The sequence below is a fragment of the Gigantopelta aegis genome, chromosome 10 (assembly GCF_016097555.1).
Source record: "Gigantopelta aegis isolate Gae_Host chromosome 10, Gae_host_genome, whole genome shotgun sequence".
Lineage (NCBI taxonomy): Eukaryota > Metazoa > Mollusca > Gastropoda > Neomphalida > Peltospiridae > Gigantopelta > Gigantopelta aegis.
In genome coordinates, this window is record NC_054708.1 from 74,665,651 (window position 1) to 74,690,768 (window position 25,118).

General features: G+C 38.9%; 1 protein-coding gene across 8 annotated transcripts in view; it reads right to left on the reverse strand.

Moving 5' to 3' along the window:
* The window catches only part of LOC121384163, a 183,981-nt gene that overhangs the window by 110,243 nt on the left and 48,620 nt on the right, over window positions 1-25,118 (reverse strand). For 6 of the 8 annotated variants that reach the window (XM_041514419.1, XM_041514427.1, XM_041514425.1 and 3 more), the window contains 2 exons: window positions 9,491-9,658; window positions 1,955-2,132 (listed from right to left, as the gene is read on the reverse strand). In XM_041514419.1, the coding sequence (XP_041370353.1) occupies window positions 1,955-2,132; window positions 9,491-9,542 (230 nt within the window). In that variant the 5' untranslated portion in view covers window positions 9,543-9,658. Of the gene's footprint in view, window positions 1-1,954; window positions 2,133-7,394; window positions 7,458-9,490; window positions 9,659-13,684; window positions 14,390-25,118 lie in introns of those variants that run through there. The other 2 variants (XM_041514420.1, XM_041514426.1) reach the window with 2 other exon arrangements.

Here is a 25,118-nt window from a genome sequence, read left to right on the forward strand (position 1 = left end):
CAATCGGAAACTGTTTTATTATATATATATATTATTTTCGTTGAATAGTTGTACTCGATATAAAAATCATGGAACCTAAATTTTCACTTCTGTGATTTTACCAACAAAGGTATCGGAAACGACTGTTTCCATGAAATTTGAAGGCCTGAAACACTATTTAATAATTCAATTGATCTGTATTATCCAATGACCTGTCTTAAGAAGCCACTTTACTACAGCAGTCACTCGTATCTGAGGTGGATGATCGCGCTTGTGTGCCTAAGTGCACCCTGATTTTGTATTTATTATTATTATTTAAAAAAATATTTATTCCAATCCCTCATTTACATGGCACACAACTCATGCTAAAGACAAAACATGAGTCGTGGACAGCACCAGTACATGACATAATTATTAAATTTCAAGTAATTGTATGTATGTAGAGACATATAACTGTAAATAATTAGAGAACGTACATGATGATGTACATTGTATGTATGTAGAGACATATAACCGTAAATAATTAGAGAACGTACATGATGATGTACGTTGTATGAATGTAGAGAATATAACTGTAAATAGTTAGAGAACGTACATGATGTACATTGTATGCATGTAGAGACATATAACTGTAAATAGTTAGAGAACGTACATGATGATGTACATTGTATGCATGTAGAGACATATAACTGTAAATAGTTAGAGAACGTACATGATGATGTACATTGTATGCATGTAGAGACATATAACTGTAAATAGTTAGAGAAGATGATGATGTACATTGTATGCATGTAGAGACATATAACTGTAAATATTAGAGAACGTACATGATGATGTACATTGTATGCATGTAGAGACATATAACTGTAAATAGTTAGAGAACGTACAAAATGATGTACATTGTATGCATGTAGAGACATATAACTGTAAATAGTTAGAGAACGTACATGATGATGTACATTGTATGCATGTAGAGACATATAACTGTAAATAGTTAGAGAATGTACAAAATGATGTACATTGTATGCATGTAGAGACATATAACTGTAAATAGTTAGAGAATGTACATGATGATGAACTGATGCTCATTGTATATATGTAGAGAGATATAACTGTAAATAATTTGAGAACGTACATGATGATGTACTGATGCTCGTTGTATATATGTAGAGATATATAACTGTAAATAATTAAGAGAACGTACATGATGATGAACTGATGCTCGTTGTATATATGTAGAGAGATATAACTGTAAATAATTAGAGAACGTACATGATGATGAACTGATGCTCGTTGTATATATGTAGAGATATATAACTGTAAATAATTAGAGAACGTACATGATGATGAACTGATGCTCGTTGTATATATGTAGAGAGATATAACTGTAAATAATTAGAGAACGTACATGATGATGAACTGATGCTCTTGTATATATGTAGAGAGATATAACTGTAAATAATTAGAGAACGTACATGATGATGAACTGATGCTCGTTGTATATATGTAGAGAGATATAACTGTAAATAATTAGAGAACGTACATGATGATGAACTGATGCTCGTTGTATATATGTAGAGAGATATAATTGTAAATAATTAGAGAACGTACATGATGATGAACTGATGCTCGTTGTATATATGTAGAGATATATAACTGTAAATAATTAGAGAACGTACATGATGATGAACTGATGCTCGTTGTATATATGTAGAGAGATATAACTGTAAATAATTAGAGAACGTACATGATGATGAACTGATGCTCTTTATATACAGTGAAACCCCTCTAAACCAGACACCCTTGGGACCAATACAGATGTTCAGTATTAAGAGGAATCTGGTTTAAAAAGGTTAAGTTCTGTACTGGTTTTTAAAAAGGGACTGTGTAAAACGTCCGGTTTTGAGGGAATTTCGGTTTACAGAGGTTTCACTGTATACGTAGAGAAATGTAACTGTATAGTTAGAGAACGTACATGATGATGAACTGATTCTCGTTGTCGAGGTCGAGGGTAATGGCCGCCCCCTTCAAGTTGATGCTTCCCTCGGGTTCCTTGCGTCTCGTCCGGCTCTCGTCCTTGTAATACAGCAGCTGGTGCTGACTCTCCTCCAGCACACACCACATCTTCTTCCGGGACTTCAGTCGTCCCAGAGCTAAAACAACAAAGTGGAACTTTATATATGCACCACACCACATCTTATTCCGGGACTTCGGTCGTCCCAGAGCTAAAACAACAAAGTGGAACTTTATATATGCACCACACCACATCTTATTCCGGGACTTCGGTCGTCCCAGAACTAAAACAACAAAGTGGAACTTTATATATGCACCACACCACATCTTATTCCGGGACTTCGGTCGTCCCAGAACTAAAACAACAAAGTGGAACTTTATATATGCACCACACCACATCTTCTTCCGGGACTTCGGTCGTCCCAGAGCTAAAACAACAAAGTGGAACTTTATATATGCACCACACCACATCTTCTTCCGGGACTTCGGTCGTCCCAGAACTAAAACAACAAAGTGGAACTTTATATATGCACCACACCACATCTTCTTCCGGGACTTCGGTCGTCCCAGAGCTAAAACAACAAAGTGGAACTTTATATATGCACCACACCACATCTTATTCCGGGACTTCGGTCGTCCCAGAATTAAAACAACAAAGTGGAACTTTATATATGCACCACACCATATCTTATTCCAGAGCTAAAAACATTGTCATTCATTTCATTTCAAGTTATTTACGTGCTTATATCCAATTAAGCTTCAAGCACACTGTCCTAGGCACACACCTCAGCTATCTGGACTTCTGTCCAGGTTAGTGGGTTAGTTGTTAGTTGTTAGTGGTTAGTGAGAGAGAAGAGAGTGTAGTGGTCATACACGTACCCACTAGGTCATTAAAACTCACTCTGGGTGGAAGCCGATACTGGGCTGTGAACCCTGTACCTACTAGCTGTATGTCTGATAACCTAACCATGACACCACCGAGGCCGGAGGTGAACACATATCAAAGTTGAACTTTTATATACACCCCACCACAGCCTTTGTTATACCAACTGTGGAGCTGGAATGAGAAGTAGCCCAATGGGGATTGATCATAGGCCAATCATGCATCAGGTGGGTGCTTTACAACTGGGCTATGTCCTACCATCAAGTTTTGAGGAATCGAAATGAAAATGAAAGTTAATGTTTGTTTTGTTTAACAACACCACTAGAGCACATTGATTTATTTATCATCAGCTGTTGGATATCACATATTTGGTAATTTTGACATAACAGTCTTAGAGAGGTTAGGTCATAGGGTTTTACATGCACATTCAGAGCAAGCTGTTGTAGCGCATGCCTGTCCTGGGCGCATGTGCTGGCCTTGACCGGCTCCTCTGTCCAGGACAGAAAACGGGTTGGGGTGGGTAGGAGAGAGGACCACCCACATTGGCAGGTGCAAGGGATCACCAGCAGCCTGACCGGGGTTAGTAGCTGGCAGATTTTTCCATTAGTAGCAAGGGATGTTTTATATGTACCATCTCACAGACAGGAGAGTACAAACCACATCCTTTGATATACCAGTCATGGTGCATTGGCTGGAATGAGAAATAGCCCAATAGGCCCACTGACGGAGATTGATCCCAGACCAACCACGCATCAGGTGAGCACTTTACCATTGGGCTATGTCCTGTCCAAGAAAATAACAAATAAAAACATTTAGGACTGAATTGATGATGCAGGTGTTTAAGCAATGTAAATGTTTGAAGTTACATGCATGTTACAGAAAAACAGGCTTTGTAAATTTGGTCCATCATGTCATTTAACATCGCATACTAATGCACAGCACAAACATATAACGACAGCTTTTAAAGGTTAACGTGGTAATAAAATTATGAACTATGAGCACTACAGTTTCAATATATTCTACTGTATACTTTGTTTTCCCAATAATGAGTAACATGTGTTATTCCTACTTTCACTTTCACATGCTGCAAAGTGCTGCAAAGCATCTTGTAAATTATCTATGCTAAACGTTGTAAACTTTATCTGAAAACAAGGACACCTTATATATGTGATATTATTTTAATGTTTTCAGTATATATACACAAAACATAAAAATTACTTCACTATTCAAGAGAAAAACCTCATGAACTGCGATTATTCAAGAGTTACCTCTTGGTACTTTTTCCTATTAGCTAAAAAGCAATTTTAATTTAGGATTTTCAATTTTTTTTTTTTAATATATATAAAATTGAAATAGCTTATACTGGAAATGAAAACATACTTATTTGACTGAGAAGTGGCAAAACATTTTTGAGGGTCTGGTTTTAACTTTATTATAAAAATTAACCTTTAAACAGATTTCATTATTAGTGGATACAATGTTAATTGTCTTGAAAAAAAAGAAGAGTTTGGTTTGTTTAACAACACCACTAGAGCACATTGATTCATTAATCATCTGCTATTGTATGTCAAACATTTGGTAATTTTGACATATAGTCATCAGAGGAAACCTGCTACATTTTTTTCTAATGCAGCAAGGGATCTTTTATATGTATACTAGGTGGCAATAAAAACGCAATCTCGGAAATGATCATGGTTTATTTTATTATGCGAGATCCCACAAAAATGAAACTGATACCACCAGTGAGACCAACCACTGGCCCATCTGAATGGCACTGTCAGCCGCCAACAGTGAATCGCACCTAATGTCTCTGGCGATGTCAACATCATGGGGGTCAGTATTTCGTGTGACCTCCATGTGCTGCGATGCACGCCTGCAGCCTCCTAGGCATGGACATGCACAGGCGCCTCACCACACGTCGTGGGATGGCTGCCCAGTGATGCTGCAATGCCTGCTGTAGCTCAGCGAAGTTCTGTGGTGGATTCGGTTGGTTTTGAACACGACGTCCCAGCTCGTCCCACATGTGCTCTATTGGGTTCATGTCCGGGGAAACTGCTGGCCAGTCCAACACAGTGACATGGTGGGCACGAAGAAACGCCTGTGTACGCCTGGCAGTGTGCGGCCGAGCGTTGTCTTGCTGGAAGACGAGCCTGTTTCCGCCATGCCGTCTCATCAATGGGAGGAGGACCGGCCGCAGGATGTTGTCGACGTAGTGTTGCGCATTAAGGTTTCCCTGTACCACCACGAGTTCGAACCGGAAGTCAGCATTGATGGCGCCCCAAACCATGACTCCGCCGCCCCCGTAGCGGTCCCTCTCCAGAACACAGGCCTGCGCGACACGTTCTCCACGACGGCGGTAAATGCAACGACGTCTGTCCGTGACACTCACGTTAAATCTCGATTCATCCGAGAAGATGACATCTCGCCATCTCCTGGGTCGCAAATGCCCACCATTCCTGGCCCATAAGAGTCTTGCTTGACGATGTCTGTGCGGGAAGATAAGGTCACGGTAGGGTCGGTGGCAATGCAGTCGTGCTGCGGCAAGACGTCTCCGGACAGTTCGGGCGCTGATGAGTCGTCCCCTGGTTCCCACTTCAGTCCTGGCAGTGCTTGCGGCTGTCAAAAACCGATTGCGCAGGTGCCGCAACCATATGTTCCGGTCCTGTCTATTGGTCGTTACGCGTGGTGTGCCCGAACGACAGCAGTCATTGACGGTCCCTGTCGTCTGATATCGGTTGAGGAGCCGATTAATGGTTGACGGGTGCACGTGGAACCGTTGTGCTACCCACAATTGCGAGTTTCCGGCATTCAACAAGCCAATGGCTTGATTCCGATCGGCGTTGTTCAACCGAGGCATCGTGTAGGAGTGAGATACTCATTGCCACCCGCGTGTTCTGAGTGTGCCCGGGTATCAGGAAATGCACGTGCAAAGTGTTATTTCGCCAAGTGGTTGCGTGTGTGCGATTTACCGGATAATGCGTTTTTAGCGTTGTTCCCCTTATGTTGGGAACAGGCCGGAAGTCGACCTTTACATGCTGCTGAAATAATGTGTACCACTGTACCATGTACATTGACAATAGCGTCAACGAAGTCCAACCGGAACGTATATTATTTTGACAAAAGGAAATTGCATTATTAATGCCGGCTAGTATACTTTTCTACAGACAGGATAGCACATACCACCACCTTTGATATACCAGTCATGGTGCACTGGCTGAAACAAGAAATAGTAATTGTCTTGAGGTAACATACAAAATGTGTCACGCAACTTTCATTGATTTATTAATCATCGGCTGTTGGATGTCAAACATATGGTCATTTTGACACAGTCATAGAGATGAAACCCGCTACGTTTTTCCATTAGTAGCAAGGGATCTTTTATATGCACTTTCCCATAGACAGGATAGCACATACCACCGCCTTTGATATACCAGTCGTGGTGCACTGGCTGAAAAAAACTAAACTAATTGTCTTGAGGTAACTTACAAAATGTGTCAGGTGTCTTTATAGTCTTGATATGAAGAAAAGTAAATTTTATGCACTTTCCCACAGACGGGATTAACATACCAATGTTTTTAGTATTTAAAAAAGGAAGTGAAATGTTATGAAATGGTATTAACAAAACAAAATGTGAGTCAGAATATGATTTTGTCAGAATATGATTTTACCTTACTCTAAACATGTATTTGTACATGCACTTTCCCCATAGAGAGGACATACCACATTCCAAAAAGGATGTGAAAAAGGTTTGTCAGTACTGTCAGAAATGCATGAAATGGTATTAACAAATCATACATGTATAGATATGAGTCAAAATATGACTTAATATGAGTTATGCCAAACAGCATATCAGGGCTAGCTGTGGTACTTGCCTAATTCATCAATTGCAAAAAAACTTTTCTTTTGTTTTACATTGGCAAATTATATTTTAATTTTGTGAAATAATTTCATGTAATAACTGATATTTTGTTTGAAAATAACTATTTTTATGCATTTTAAAAAATTTAATAGATAATTGACAAACTATTTAGTTCACCCAGAGCTAGTCCTGCAATATGCACTTTCTCACAGACAAGACGACACTGTGTATGCCAAATTCCAAACACGGACATGAAAAAATGTGTGTCGGTGTTGTCAACAAATGCAATGAAATGGAAAAAGAAAGAAATGTTTTATTTAACGACGCACTCAACACATTTTATTTACGGTTATATGGCGTCAGACATATGGTTAAGGACCACACAGATATTGAGAGAGGAAACCCGCTGTTGCCACTTCATGGGCTACTCTTTTCGATTAGCAGCAAGGGATCTTTTATATGCACCATCCCACAGACAAGGTAGTACATACCACAGCCTTTGATATACTAGTCGTGGTGCACTGACTGGAACGAGAAATAGCCCAATGGGCCCACCGACGGGGATTGATCTTAGACCGACCGCGCATCGAGCGAGTGCTGTACCACTGGGCTATGTCCCACCCCACAATGAAATGGTGTATTAAGAAAACATATACATACCAGTCCAGGTGCAATTTAGAATGTGAGTTTAGTGTAAGTTACTCCAAACGTGTGGTGCATGCAAAATAACAATGGCAATGATGGAAATAAAATGAGTAGATGAGTTAATATAGATTTGGTGAAAACAAACAGAAAAGTGGCAAAACACTGTCAATAGTTGTTGACTATTATCTGGTTCCAGGTGAGAAAATAAACAAACATATTAATGACTAAAGTGGCTACAGCTGGCATGTCTGTCCATATGTGACAGCAGTAACCTTGACCTTTGAACCCTCACTTCAGAACTGATACTAAAGCTTATTCTGAAACATTATTGTTCAGGACATGCAATTCAGCTTAAGAAAGGAGAGAAAATGTTAAAGGTTTGTTTTGTTTAACAACACCACCAGAGCACATTGACTGTTGGATGTCAACTATTTAGTAATTCTGATATGTAGTCTATGTTTTGTGCAAGAGGACATAGTCATCAACATCCACTGTCCCCCTGCTAATGAAATTGAAACCACATTAATATAGCTGGTAACAGAAAAAAATATTGCAAATGAAAACTTCTTCATAGCAAAAGGCATTATTAGACCACTAGACTGGTATCGGTTTACAAAGCTCCGGGAAGTTATCCAAAGCAGTTTAAGAGTTGTACTGATGAAACAGTGAATTTGGTCATTCTGACTATTTGTTTCCATGGTAACAGATAAAATTTCAAAAAAGAAACCTTTTTCATAGCAAAATGCACCACTAGACCACTAGATTAATACATGTACAAAGTTTCATTAAGTTATCTTGAACGATTTTGGAGTTGTGTTCCGGAAACTGTGAATTTGGTCATTCTAGATATTTGTTTCCATGGTACAAAACAAAATATCAAAAATGAAAACTTTCTCAAAGCAAAAGGCACCACTAGACCACTAAATTACATGTATATGCAAATGTAAAAAATAGTTTAAAAATAAAAAAAGTGTAGACAAAATTATCTCCCCTTGTTTGAAAAAACATATATCCAGACTTACTTCCTCTTGTTTGAAAGATATATGGTCTCACTACACAGATCACTTCCGGGTGAGAGTTCATTCATCATGGTCCACTATAGTTCCTAATTGTGACACATGTTATGTTTCACATATTCACTTCTAGGAAATGGTGAAGAATTAAAACAATATGTATGTTTAATGGTAAGCCTTCTGGCTGTATTTTGCCCATGTTATTTTGTAATATTGTGCATCGACCTTTTGGGACATGGGTATATAGCGCAAGTGACAGCCGGAGTGAATCGGTTAATGAACCACCTGTTCGGACCGGTACTACAGCCAGATGCAGTCATAAATAAAAAAACTGAGATGGAAATGTTCTCAATTTTGGAGTGAAAATAAATGTTTATATAATGTATGTTCGCAATGGTGTATGTTGTTTGTGCCAACGATAACCCGTTCTATGGGCAATCTTCGCTTGAAGTTGGGCAGTTTAACATGGGTTTCAATGGCAGATGACATCTGTGTAGTGAGACCTATTGCCAGATATTTAACTCCCCTTGTTTAAAAAAAGTAGCTAGACTTATCTCCCCTTTATTCAAAAGAAGTACTGCTGTATTCTTAGGTCTCACTACACAGATCACTTCCGGGTGAGAGTTCATTGATCACAGTCCAGTATAGTCCCTAATTGTGACACAAGTTATGGTTCACATATTCACTTCTACGAAATGGTGAAGAATTAAAACAATATGTATGTTTAATGGTTAGCCTTCTAGCTGTATTTTGTTCATGCTAATTTGTAATATTGTACATTGACCTTTTGGGACATGGACGTTTAGCGCAAGAGACAGCCGGAGGGAATCAGTTAATGAACCACCTGTTCGGACCAGTACTACAGCCAGATGCGGTCCTATAGCAAAAAACTGAGATGGAAATATTCTCAATTTTGGAGTGAAAATAAATGCTTATATATAATATATGTTCGCAATGGTGTATGTTGTTAGTGCCATTGGCTATCTTCATTTGAAGTTGGGCAATTTAGCATGGGTTTCAATGGCAGATGACACCTGTGTAGTGAGACCTTACATTCCCCTTGTTTTTAAAAAAAAGAAGATAGTTAGACAGACTTACCTCCCCCTTGCTTGAAAGAGAGATAGCCAGACAAACTTGTCCATCCTGCCATGCTGGCTGTATTGACTGACAGGAAGTTGAATTACACAAACATTGTGGTGCAACCAGTTGTCTTCCTTATAATCACATATTTGTTAGCAACACACAACTGTCATTACCATAGCAGATCTGAAAAACACAAAACAAAACATTCATCAGCCATATTGTTTTCAATTATTGGCCTCAGTGGTGTCATGGTTAAGCCATTAGACATAAGGCTGGTCGGTACTGGGTTTGCAACCTGGTACTGGCTCTCACCCAGAGCGAGTTTTAACCATTTAATGGCTAGGTGAGGTGTGCCCAGGACAGCGTGCTTGAACTGTAATTGGATATAAGCATAGAAATAAGTTGAAATGAAATATTGGAACAAAGAAATGGAAGGGAAATAATTTAATATTTAATAACATGTACATGTAGGCCTACATCTCAGCAAACTATTTAATGAGTTTTTTGTTTTGTTTGGTTTTGTTTAACGACACCACTAGAACACATTGATTAATTAATCATCGGTCATTGGATGTCAAACATTTTGTAATTCTGACTCATAGTCACCAGAGGAAACCCGCTACATTTTAAGACAATTTAAGACATCAGTTACATGGACATAAAGCATTACACAAAAAATAAATGGGTTCCTTAAATTTATTTTTGCGTAACTCATAAATAGGTTATTCAAATTTTCAATGTTCAAATTAGGCCCGATTTAACAGCTTATTATGGAGATGTAATGTCTCTAATGGCTAACAACCAACAAACAGTCCAGACATCTAAGGTGTATGTCCAGGACAGTATGCTTGAACCTTAACTGAATATTAGCATGAAAATCCATTTCAAATGAAAAATGACAGAGACAGACAAACAGACTTCCACAACAACAAAGGGAGGTAAATGGGAGGGAGGGAGGTAACTTGGAGGGAGGGAAGGAGGGAGGTAAATTGGAGGGAGGGAGGTAAATGGGAGGGAGGGAGTGTGAAGTTGAGGGAGCAGCAAAAATATAACCTAACAGTACCACACACAAGCTTCAACTTACATGTTATGTCTGCAACTAGCACAGATGAAAAATATGAGTGTCTACAAATAATGTGATATATGCACCATTTGTTACAGAACTGTTGGTCATGATTTGCAGGACCCAGGTTTTGACATTTATTATTATTAATGAGACCCCCCTGTGGACACAACTTAATGAGCAGACCTTAATGTCCAGGTTGAATGTCAGACGGTATTTTGACAGAATGTTGCAGCTTTGACTATATTTAAATCTTCATGTTGTAAAGACGACATCCCAAGATGGTAGCTGCCAATGTTCTGTAGACTTGTACTTTATGTTTGTGCAGAGATACACTTTTAAAAATGGTCTCTTCATTCAAATTATGAAAGGACATGACAGGAATATTTGTTTAACAATACTTCAGCATACGTTAAACTATTATAGCTATTTGATGTTTAATGCATGGTTATAGTCAATACTTGAGAATGGAAGGAAGGAATGTATAGGGTGGGAGGGAGGGAAGTAGAGTGGTAGAGAGAGACAGAGAAAGATAGATAGATATAGATAGATAGAGAGATAGATAGATAGAGAGAAATAGAGAGAGGTAGAGAGATAGAGATATATAGTGTTAGAGATAGACAGAGAGAGAGAGAAAGAGAGAGAGAGAGAGAGAGAGAGAGAGAGAGAGAGAGATAACAGGGAGAGAAAGAAAGGGAGAAACAGTGAAAAGAATGTAGGGTGTGGGAAAGAGAATGCGAGAAGGGAGGGTTGGAGACAGAGAGAGGGGGGTGAAGGGTGGAGGAGAGACAAAGATGGACATGGGGGGGGGGGAGAAAGAGAGAGAGGAGTAATGGGTCCATCAGATTGACTGCCCTCAGTAGACTCAATTCCCCTCCATAATTCCAAGGTGCCAAACACTATTTCTTTCTCTTACTTTCTCTCTCTCCCTCCCTCATTCCCATCCTATTGATATACATATGCTGCTTTTTAATCCAGTGATTAAACAATATTATGTACATAACTATTCAATGACTTTTGTTATCAGATATCATATACCCCCCATTCCAACCAGTGTCAAACTCTCTCTCTCTCTCTCTCTCTCTCTCTCTCTCTTACTCTCTCTCTCAGTCACTCACTCACTTCCGTTCTGTGGATATAAATACAGGTACATTTGGTACATAACAATTTATTTAATGAGTTTTATTATGACATAACTCTAATCTATTCAAATATCATTTTTAGTATAGATTTTTATAAACAAATGGTTTTTTCTACTCTAATATAAGTTTCTGAAATTGGTTTTACAAATGTATAAGCAAAATACATCCAATAATTATAATTATCTTTGTAATTACATACTGACGCATACGTTCTTCAAACTTTTGAGATTCAGTACGTAACATTTACTTAATGACTTGTGTTACGTCACATGAAGCCATCAATCAAAGAACCATTAACAAATTGGTCCCTTCCAGCTTACCGTACTATGAAATATGAACAAGACAAAGTGATCACAGGATTATGTACTTGTAGCCCAAAGCAGAATAAACTCTGCCATAAAGTCCATTTTATTGCACTGACGTCAATCCAGGGCAAACAACAATACAGTGAGATATCGTTAATAACGCCCATAAAAATATTATTTTATAGACATGTTTCTTAAACCTTAAAAACAAATATCGATTTAATATTTTTATTGTCCAGAAATCTCAGTATTATCAGGGATGGTGCCCTGAGTCACTATCGTACAAATAATGTATGTAAGCAATATTATATACATATGAAATATAAAGTATGCTGACAGAGTAAATATATTTATATTGAATGTACGTTTATTGAATAGGAAGAGAGAGGAATTAAAAAATATACAGAAAGACATGATATACTGACAGACAGACAGAGACAGATGCAAGGAGGCAGGCAGGCAGGCAGGCAGATTAGAGAGAGAGAGTTTTGTTTTGTTTTGTTTAACGACAACACTAGAGCACATTGGTGTATTAATCAGTGGCTCTTTGATGTCAAACATTTGGTCATTATGACATAGTCTCAGAGAAGAAACCCGCTACATTTGTCCTTAGTAGCAAGGGATCTTTTATATGTACCATCCCACAGACAGAATAGCACATACCATGGCCATTGATATACCAGTTGTGGCACATTGGCTGAGAGAGAGAGAGAGAGAGAGAGAGAGAGAGAGAGAGAGAGAGAGAGAGAGAGAGAGAGAGAGAGATAAAAGACAGACAAAGAGAAACATAAAACAGATAAGGAGGAGATATGAACTTTTGCAATGGACAAGACGACACATGCCATAGCCTTTGTTATGCCATTTCTTGGGCACTGGTTGTCATAGAAAACCCCATACCAAGGGTTATCAATCCTACAATTCATTATACCTCTAGCATGCGCTCTATCACTGTACTACATTCCAACCCCGCAAGAAAATAAACCTGACTCGGCACAAAACTAAAGTACACTGGCTGGCTTAAATCAAAACCAAAGTAATTAATTTTATTCAAATCAGAAATTTTTATATAATTTTTAAGTCAACTAATTTAATTATAATATTATATGATATATCTACATATTGGAAAAGCAGCTTTTAAAGGTATAAATTTGTTGAAATACATTTGAAGACATCAGAGTTATGAAAACAGGATATTAAAATCAATCTATTTAATTGTAAATATAAAATATCCACATGATCAAGGTGTAATTTTGTAAGATGCATGTTTGTGGAAAAACACTAAAACCCCCACATTGAGTTATTATATATATATAGACATAATTTATGACCAGCAACATTGATATTCTAAGACAGAACATATAATCAGTATGTAATCTTAATCATTAAAAAAGATTGTATTATAACCAAACATGTTAAAATTATAGACAAAGTAAAAAATATCACCGGTATAGTAAAAAATAACAAATATCTGCAAAGTCAGAAATATTGGCTACCGGTGTGTTAGTAAAATACATATTAAAATAGCTACAAATTAAGTCAGGAAAGTACGGTACATCTATAATGGCTATATTAGTAAAATACATGAAAATAGTTACAAATGTAAGAATATTGACTTTATTAGTCAAAGACATTAAAATACCAGTAGCTATATACCAAGATGAGAATATCGTTTTAAAGAAAATGCTGTAAAAAAGCCTACCTGTGGTAAACAAGCCGAAGTGTCCTAGATCCAGTAACAGTGTGCAGGTAAACGACACACAGGTAAAGTGGGACCAATACCAGGTGAATTACTTATCAATCCCTGACACATTGGCACTAGCCTGGGGAGAGAGAGTCTTTAGTATGTCACACACACGTACGCGAACCAGACAACCCTTGCACTAATATCTCTCGCAAACCTATGTATTCCAGCAGCAAATTCCAGTGCCTGACAGATCATACACATGTACCTGCAAAGATTGTCCGTTTAGCACAAAGGTAATTTGTAATAGGTAAAGCAGGGCTTTAGATCTCACTGATTTTGCTACAACAGGTTTTTTGTTTGTTCTACAGTTGAAGTTTGTTTTAGGTTAACAACACCACTACAGCACATTGATTTATTAATCATCGGCTATTGGATGTTAAATATTAGGTAATTTGGACAGTCTTACAGTGAAAACCTGCTACATTTGTCCATTAGTAGCAAGGGATCTTTTATATGTACTATCCCACAGACAGGATAGTACATACCATGGCCTGTAATATATAAGTCCTGATACACTGGCTGTATCAAGAAATAGCCCAATGGGAATCAATCGTAGACTGATTGGGCGTCAGGTGAGCACTTTATCACTAGGCTAGGTCCCGCCCCCTTGTTTGTTCCGCGCACAGCCATTTGTTTTAACATGCAGTAATCACATTGTTATTAACAGCTGCTTTACCACAGAGTTAGTCCTGCCCCTGTGAGAAACTGATTTTGACGTCATCACCGCCCACGCCAGCATCGGAAACATAACACCTACATCTTGGCTCTTTTTTTTTGTAAAGGCAAGACAAAATTCAGGTGAACCAGTTTCCAGTTACCTAAGATTTCGAAATAATGTGCCCAGAGTCAACAAATTATATGACATCACAAAACATGATAGTAGGTTGTCATATGATATGCTGACTTAACATAATTAGAAATATTTTTCTGATCACTGGAGACAGTACCCATGAAGATCGTGTTGAACTCTGTCAGTCTGTGAATCAGTGGACTGTGTTCAGTATTTAGGTTTTGTCACGAGTTTTGATGTTAATCCATCCCTGTGGTGTCACTTTATTGTCCTAACTCAGTAACTGTAGATTTTTTGTCAAGAATCCACAGCCATAAACAATGCAGTTTGAACTTTGAGTCAGGGATTTGAACCAACATATGGCTGAACTTGAAAAATTGTAAACTTGTTTTAGCCCACGAGGACACAATCTGCATCACTGAAAGAAGATGTAATTTAAGCCTTATAAACTTGATACTAGAAGATTGTTGATTATAAATTGGAAAACTTATAATACACATTTAGCATGTGTAAGTCACTTAATGACATTTTCATTTCAACTTAATGACATTTTCATTTCAACTTATTTTCATGCTTATAGAGAGAGAGAGAGAGAGAGAGAGAGAGAGAGAGAGAGAGAGAGAGAGAGAGAGAGAGAGAGAGAGAAAGAGAGAGAGATACAGAGAGAGGCACTTAATGACAGTCAAAGAAAGTGAAAGAGTGTGAAGGGAGACAGAGACGGAGATGGAGGGTGGGGGGCATTGAGGGGGGAGGGAGAGAGAGAGAGAGAGAGAGAGAGAGAGAGAGAGAGAGAGAGAGAGAGAGAGAGAGAGAGAGAGAGAGAGAGAGAGTGTGAGGGAGAGAGGGAGAGAGGGAGAGAGGGGAGCACTAACAGCAGGTTTACTCTCATTATCAGTGTGGTCCTTAACTATATGTCCGACACCATATAACCTTAATTAAAATTTGCTGAGTGTGTCGTTAAATAACACATTCCTTGTTTTCTTCCTTCCTCTTGTTAATGTCAAGTTCTGCCATTGGTAGGCCTACTGGACATCAAGATTAAACTTTTTTTCTATATCACTATAGACATAATTCACAACATATTTGTAAAATTAAAATGCACTTCAGTAGGATTATAAAAATCAATCATATGCAGTCATGTGGGATTAAAAAGTACATCCGGGGTGGTGCAACTTTCGGGAATTACTAGAGTCCCGTGTGAAAATTTAAACCACCGACAGTACATTTTCTATATCTCACATGACAGCATTTGATGGACAACTTTGCACTAATTACATAATACATAATAAACTAATAATGTGGTACACAAACAGACAAAAATGGATGAAAAGGTTATTTATTTATTTATTGGGCTTTTTTATAACAAATTAATTACACTGTCATATTAAGCAAGTGTGATGTGTTGAAATATTTAACACTACAAATTGCTACAGTGTTTATTAATGAAATAATTATATAATATCTGTTTGATGTGTGATGGGCTACAGCAGTGACTGCCGTCAGTGGACTGAGTTATCTATCTCAAACTGTTGTCTGTCTGGTGGAGTGGGATACATGTCGTAATATGTTAGAGTAGTTACAGGACTGGAAGACTCAGGTCCCCCCGCCCATTTCCAGTGGGTGTCCCGAAAGACTGGTACATCAAAGGCCATTGTATGTACCGTCCTGGCTATGGGGAAAAAGTCCATACCAGAGATCTCTTGCTGCTGTATAGGAGTAACTCATATGGTAACAGTGGGTCTTCCCCCTCACTCTCTCCGTCTCTGTCTCTGTCCCTCTCTCTGTCTCTCCCCTTACCTCTGTCTCTCATTCTCTCACACTCTGCCTCTCTCTCTCTCTCTCACTCTGCCCCTCTCTCTCTCACACTCTGCCTCTCTCACACACTGCCTCTCTCTCTCACACACTCTGCCTCTCTCTCACACTCTGCCTATCTCTCACACTCTGCCTCTGCCTCTGCCTCTCTCTCTCTCTCTCTCTCTCTCTCTCTCTCTCTCTCTCTCTCTCTCTCTCTCTCTCTCTCTCTCTCTCGGCTGATAGTTAATATGAGTGCAGGAATGTATGTATTAAGAAGCAAAAGGGGGCAGGAGGCAGTTACCTCCTGAAAAGGATTGCTTGTTAGTTGTTGTTGGCCTTGAGTGAATTAAAGATATGTTAGATTCTGTTTACATTTAACTTAGCTTAGCTTAGTAACTTGTTTAACGTGTCCATATACCACTAGGGTTTCGAACACATTACGTTTAAGGCTTTATAATGAACACAGTGAAAGAAAAAAAAACCTATGCACAAACTTTTATGCACAAACACACATCTTTGATAGACAGAATTTGTGCATGCTTATTTTTCTGTTCATGATCCTATTAAAGATATTACAATAAACCATCCTTAAATACACCTGCCACAATTTTTGTAAACACGAATATTAGTTCTTTCAGTAGATATAACAAGTCTGCAGTACACAAATGATGAAAACAAGTTGAGTTTTATCATGCCCCTTTAGTCCTGACATGCACAACTATGTAATTATCATCTAGAAACACCATTCAGCCATAAATGAGAATTTAAAAATAGATGAAAGCATGACCCAGTGGATAATATAGGCTTTATGTGCAACTTGCTTTATCACCAAGTAAGATCATTTTGACCACGAAACATGATGAAGCTAAAACTGAATTAACCTTAGAATATGGCAGTCACGTATTCACTGCAACATCGTGTACAGAGAATTGTGAGAACAAATCCATGCCGGTGAAAAGATACAGTGATTGTCAAACTTTTGATGTTACAATGTCATTGGGTGTACAATAACAAGATTACCATCCCCAGGTGTCAAACTAGTTTTTTACTCTCCAGTCACTATAGACGACATACCAGCTAGTACATTGAAACCATTGGCAGTATCAAATATTTTCTGCTATTATCACCTTTTTTTTTTTTTTTTTCCTTTTTTTTTTTTTTTTACTGTTAACTAGTTTACACATTAATTAAAATATTTTGTTTAATTAAGCAAAAATTAAAAATTTTGTCCATTAGCAGCAAGGGATCTTTTACATCCACCTTTCCACAGACAGGACAGAACAGAAAACCACCTTTAATATACCAGTAATGGGGACATCTCATGCAAGCACTCTACCAACTGAGGGCGGGACGTAGCCCAGTGATACAGCGCTCGCTCGAAGTGCGGTCGGTCTGGGATCGATACCCGTTGGTGGGCCCATTGGGCTATTTCTCGTTCTAGCCAGTGCACCACAAATGGTACATCAAAGGCCATGGTGCATATAAAAGATCCCTTGCTGCTAATCGAAAAGAGTAGCTCATGAAGTGGTGACAGTGGGTTTCCTCTCTCAATATCTGTGTGGTCCTTAACCATATGTTTGACGCCATATAACCATAAATAAAATGTGTTGAGTGCGTTGTTAAATAAAACATTTCTTTCTTTCTTTCTACCAACTGAGCTAGATCCTGCCTAAGAAGCTGTGAAAGATTGCAATCCAGGTGAGCACTCTATCACTGGACTACAGGCCACTTCATGACGAAAGAAAGAAGAAAGTGTGTTTTGATTAACAACACCACTAGACCACACTGATTTATTAATCATCGGCTATTGGATGTCAAACATTTGGTAAAACCAGCTACAATTTACCATTAATAGCAAGGGATCTTTTATATACACCATCTCAGACAGGATCACATACCACAGCCTTTTATATATCAGTCGTGGTGCAGTGACTGGAACATGAAATAGCCCAATGGGCCCACCAATGGGGATCGATCCTAGACCGACTGCGCATCAAGTAAGCGCTTTTACTACTGGATTACATCCCTCCCCGCTCTCAACAATGAATGATCTGTTTGTTTGTTTTGTTTAGCAACACCACTAGAGCACATTGATTTATCGGTGAGTGAATGAATTGAATGTTTATTGACGGGATTGATTCCAGTCGGTAGGCCCATTGGACTATTTCTCTTCCCAGCCAGTGCTCCACAACTAGTGTAGCAAAGCATATGGTACGTACTATCCTGTCTGTGGGATAAATTATATAAAAGATCCCTTGCTGCTAATTAATTGAATAGAGTGGCGGCAGTGTTTTTTTTCTCTATTTATCTCTATCAGGGCTTCTAGAATTTCTATAAAATCTACTAGCCATGGGATTGGTGATTTAAAAAATTTACTAGCCACAATTAAAAATTCACCTGCCCTATATTACTTTAAGTTAATACCATTTTATTAAATAATAGTAATACAATGCAATTGGATATATGTCACCTAAAGATGGAGATGGAGCTTAAAAACACTAATTAAAAAACATTGGGGGGTTGGGGTGGGGGCAGGATATTAAGATTTACAAAATAGACCTTAACTACAAAATTTGACAACAAAAATATTTACTAATTGTCAGGCATGGCAATATTAGTTATTTACTAGCCCAACATAGAATATCACTAGCCATGGGAGTGGGGCTACCATAATCTAGAAGCCCCGTCTCTATGGTCCTTAACCTTATGAGTAAAGTTTGTTTTATTTAACGAAGCCACTAGAGCACACTGATTTTTTATCTTATCATCGGCTATTGGACGTCAAACATATGGTCATTCTGACACTGTGTTTTAGAGGAAACCCGCTGTCACCACATAGGCTACTCTTTTACAACAGGCAGCAAGGGATCTTTTATTTGCGCTTCCCACAGGCAGGATAGCACAAACCATGCCCTTTGTTGAACCAGTTATGGATCACTGGTCAGTGCAAGTGGTTTACACCTACCCATTGAGCCTTGTGGAACACTCACTCACGGTTTGGAGTCAGTATCTGGATTAAAAATCCCATGCCTCGACTGGGATCCGAACCCAGTACCTACCAACCTGTAGACCGATGGCCTAACCATGACATCACCGAGGCCAGTTTAACCTTATGAACGATACCATATAGCTATAAAAGTTACAAAGTGTCGAGTGTATAGTTAAATTAAAATATCTTTCTTTTGCTTTGTTCAATGACACCCTAGCATGATAAAAACATCAACTATTGGGTGTCAAACAAAGGTAAATATAAATATATATACGTAAATACAGTGAAACCTCTCAAAACCGGACCCTCTATAAACCGGAATTCCTCAAAACCGGACGCTCTGTAAACCGGAATTCCCTCAAAACCGGACATTTTTCAAGGTCCATTTTTTTAAATCAGTAAAGAACTTAACCTCACTAAACCGGATACCTCTTAATACCAGACATTTTACTTGGTCCCAAGGGTGTCCGGTTTAGAGGGGTTTCACTGTATATGAATGAATTGATGATCAACATTTAAAGTTCAAAATTCAAGTTAAATTAAAATAGTGTAAAGAACTGTGCAAATAGAAAGAAAAAAACCTGACAGATTAAAAGAGATGTTTGTTTGTTTGTTTTTTAACAACACCACTAGAGCACATTGATTTATTAATAATCAGCTATTGGATATATTGGATCATATTGTCTAAGAGAGGAAACACTGTACATTATTCCATTAGTAGCAAAGGATCTTTTATATGCACCATCCCACAGACAGGATAGCACATACCACAGCCTTTGATATACCAGTCATGGTGCACTGGCTGGAAGAGGAAACAGCTCAATGGGCCCACTGACAGGGATCAATCCCAAACCAAGTGAGCACTGTACCACTGGGCTATGCCCATTCCCTGGTTAAAAGAGAAAGACAAAATTAAATCCAATGAAAGAATAGAATATGTTCTTTTTATTTACAGCAATGAAGTGTGAAAGCTTCTGTCTAATTTAATTATGATAATCATTTAACACGTTTACATGTAAACCACTAGTGAACTGACTATATCATGGAAGTAAATAAATAATGAGTGATGGCAAAATGCCTTGTTGATTGCAATATATGTTTTCTTATCAAACCGGTATACCTAATGATGCAGAAATGTACATGTCAATCGAAAAACCTGTTTGTCCTCACTCGCTTTGTTTGTAGTTTGTTGCTAAGAATATGAAAAGAGGGATGTGAGGCCAACCACCTCTCGTTGATCAACCTCATCAATAGTTAACTGTTGGAATCAGACACAGATATTGATGGCTGAACAAAACACGACATGCAAACCATGCAAGACCATGCTCAGGACGTTTGTTTTGTTTAATGACACCACTAGAGCACATTGATTTATTAGCCATCGGCTATTAGATGTCAAACATATGGTAAATTTCGATATATAGTCTTAGAGAGGAAACCCGCCACATTTTTTCCATTAATAGCAAAGGATCTTCTTGTCAAGGGCTCATGGACAGTTTGACCGGTTTCCATCATATGATATTCTTGATTGCATTTTAAAAAATTAATTTCAATTTTAATTTATGTTCTTGCTTAAATCATATCCAATTAAGGTTCAAGCTTTCTGTACTGGACACACACCTTTATTGTCTGGGCTGTCAATTTAGGATAGTGGGTTAACTGTTAGTGGCCATGCATCTACACATTAGGCTGTTATAAAAGTGAGAGCTGGTACTGGGATGCAAACTGGCCTCGGTGGTTAAGCCATCAGACTACAGGCTGGTAGGTACAGGGTTCGCGGCCCAGTACCGGCTCCAACCCAGAGTGAATTCTTAAGGGCTCAAAGGGTAAGGCCATTACACCGTTTTCTCTCTCACTAACCAACTAACAACTAACCCACTGTCCTGGACAGACAGCCCAGATAGCTGAGGTGTGTGCCCAGGACAGCATGCTTGAACCTTAATTGGATATAAGCACGAAAATAAGTTGAAATGAAAATGGGATGCAAACCTAGTATCTTTTAGCTACAAGTCTAATGACTTAACCATTTATGAGAGGCGGTCTGTGACTGGAAGAAACTGGAGGCAAGATGTAGCTCAGAGGCAGAGTGGAATTGATCAGCCTTAATGAGAGGCGGTCTGTGACTGGAAGAAACTGGAGGCAAGATGTAGCTCAGAGGCAGAGTGGAATTGATCAGCCTTAATGAGAGGCGGTCTGTGACTGGAAGAAACTGGAGGCAAGATGTAGCTCAGTGGCAGAGTGGAATTGATCAGCCTTAATGAGAGGCGGCCTGTGACTGGAAGAAACTGGAGGCAAGATGTAGCTCAGTGGCAGAGTGGAATTGATCAGCCTTAATGAGAGGCGGTCTGTGACTGGAAGAAACTGAAGGCAAGATGTAGCTCAGAGGCAGAGTGGAATTGATCAGCCTTAATGAGAGGCGGTCTGTGACTGGAAGAAACTGGAGGCAAGATGTAGCTCAGTGGCAGAGTGGAATTGATCAGCCTTAATGAGAGGCGGTCTGTGACTGGAAGAAACTGGAGGCAAGATGTAGCTCAGAGGCAGAGTGGAACTGATCAGCCTTAATGAGAGGCGGTCTGTGACTGGAAGAAACTGGAGGCAAGATGTAGCTCAGTGGCAGAGTGGAACTGATCAGCCTTAATGAGAGGCGGTCTGTGACTGGAAGAAACTGGAGGCAAGATGTAGCTCAGAGGCAGAGTGGAATTGATCAGCCTTAATGAGAGGCGGTCTGTGACTGGAAGAAACTGGAGGCAAGATGTAGCTCAGTGGCAGAGTGGAATTGATCAGCCTTAATGAGAGGCGGCCTGTGACTGGAAGAAACTGGAGGCAAGATGTAGCTCAGTGGCAGAGTGGAATTGATCAGCCTTAATGAGAGGCGGTCTGTGACTGGAAGAAACTGGAGGCAAGATGTAGCTCAGAGGCAGAGTGGAATTGATCAGCCTTAATGAGAGGCGGTCTGTGACTGGAAGAAACTGGAGGCAAGATGTAGCTCAGTGGCAGAGTGGAATTGATCAGCCTTAATGAGAGGCGGTCTGTGACTGGAAGAAACTGGAGGCAAGATGTAGCTCAGTGGCAGAGTGGAATTGATCAGCCTTAATGAGAGGCGGTCTGTGACTGGAAGAAACTGGAGGCAAGATGTAGCTCAGAGGCAGAGTGGAACTGATCAGCCTTAATGAGAGGCGGTCTGTGACTGGAAGAAACTGGAGGCAAGATGTAGCTCAGTGGCAGAGTGGAACTGATCAGCCTTAATGAGAGGCGGTCTGTGACTGGAAGAAACTGGAGGCAAGATGTAGCTCAGAGGCAGAGTGGAATTGATCAGCCTTAATGAGAGGCGGTCTGTGACTGGAAGAAACTGGAGGCAAGATGTAGCTCAGTGGCAGAGTGGAATTGATCAGCCTTAATGAGAGGCGGTCTGTGACTGGAAGAAACTGGAGGCAAGATGTAGCTCAGAGGCAGAGTGGAATTGATCAGCCTTAATGAGAGGCGGTCTGTGACTGGAAGAAACTGGAGGCAAGATGTAGCTCAGTGGCAGAGTGGAATTGATCAGCCTTAATGAGAGGCGGTCTGTGACTGGAAGAAACTGGAGGCAAGATGTAGCTCAGAGGCAGAGTGGAATTGATCAGCCTTAATGAGAGGCGGTCTGGAAGAAACTGCTGTCTAATTATCGAACACATAGAAAACTTTATTGCGTTTTTTTTCTGTTTCCTTTATTCTTTCTCTTTTTCAATAATATTTATTTCTGTTCATATTTAAATTGCAAAAATATATTACTGTCATAATATGTGTGTATTATGGAAAAGGCCTAGTAAGTTGGGTAACTTGTGCCTATCCATTTGTTCTTTAAAAAGCCATAAAATTCAATCAATCAAGACACAGATTTCCGTTTTATCGACCAAATATTGAAGTAACCTTATGCTAGACACCCAATTTAGCCACAGTTTGAAAATTTGAAATGTGCTGAAGTATTACTAAACAAATATTCCTTTCTTTTGCTTTCATTCTAACGAGCAGTTTGTTGTAAACGTGTTTGTTCTAAAAGTACTTTACTCTATGTGAAGTAGAGCTGGGCGGTATTGAAATTTGAGGTTCGGTATTGATATCAGTATTTTTGGGGTGATTTACCTCAGTATCGATACGGTATTTGGTATTGACACGATACCGATATCAAGCGCTATTTTCAGTATACTCGGTTTTAAATGCATGCCTGTGTTATGGCTCACCAACTAATTTCATCTAAATACAATTAAATTCCATACACAAGGCTCTCGTCTGATTTATACCAACCCATTTTGCGTTCGTCAGATATATTATTAGTGCTTTCCGGGAAATGTTTTCCAATACCGAAATTTTGGTATTTTAAAATTTGCTTATTATGATAAATCGGTATTGACATTATACCGATACCGAACGATATATACGGTATACCACCCAGCTCTAATGTGAAGGGCTGTACTAATATTAAATTATAATAATATGTGGTTTTTTCCTGCTAAGACACAGAGCACTTTTATAAAAGTTAAAAAGCTATGGGTGGATTCAGTGAAAAAGGATCGGCCTATTTTTAATATATCATGTTATTTAGTTAGACAAAATACCAGTTAGGTACTTTTTAAAATTACAGTATATGCTATCCTGTCTGTGGGATGGTGCATACAAAAGATCCCTTGCTACTAATTGAAAAATGTACTGGATTTCCTCTCTAAGACTATAGGTCAAAATTACCAAATATTTGACATCAAATAGCTGATGATTAATAAATCAATCTGCTCTAGTGGTGTTATTAAATAAAATAAAATTATTATTTGAAATAATCCTCCATAACAGTGATACAATAATACATATAGTGTGAAAGTTAAAGTTTGTTTTGTTTAACGACACAACTAGAGCAAACTGATTAACTAATCATCAGCTATTGGATGTCAAACATTTGGTCATTCTGACACATAAGACGTCACAGGAAACCCGCTAAATGTTTACTAATTCACCAAGGGATCAGTTATATGCACTTTCCCACAGACAGGAAAGCACAGCCTTTGACCAATCATGGTGCACTGGTTGGAACAAGAAAATTCCCAATCAGTTGAATGGATCCACCGCAGTGTTTCAATCCTGCAACACAAGCACCTCAAGTGAGCACTCAACTGACAGGTAAATCCGCCCCCAATATAGTGAAATAAGATTAACTAACAGACTACTACATGACTACCCATTAGATAAGTTGAAATGCAGTGGATATGTTTTTAAATGAGTTATAAGATAAATATCTTTTCATTTCAACTTATTTTCGTACTTATATCCAATTAAGGTTCAAGCACGCTGTCCTGGGCACATACCTCAGCTATCTGGGCTGTCTGTCCAGGACAGTGGGTTAGTTGTTAGTTGGTTAGTGATTAGTTGGAGAGAAAGGGGTGTAGTGGCCTTACACCTACCCACTGAGCCCTTAAGAACTTGCTCTGGGTTGGAGCTAGTACTGAGCTGCGAACCCTCTACCTACCAGCCTGTAGTCCGATGGCTTAACCACTGCGCCACCGAGACCAGTGATAAATATCTAATGAACATGGGCATAGTATCGGTTACATGTCCTCAAAACCAGTTTGAAAGGAATTTAAATGTCGATCTTATCCAAATTATTTATGATGCTTGAGCTTGGACAGTCAAGTAACGAGTACATCATAAGGTAGCCATCGACATTGGTAGTGTTAATTTCCAGTTGGCAATTTAGCTTTGATATATTGATCATCACCATAGAGTGACATCTCTAAATTGACCAAACAGTCTTGTATGAAAATGGTTGATAAGAAAACATGCATTACAGCATA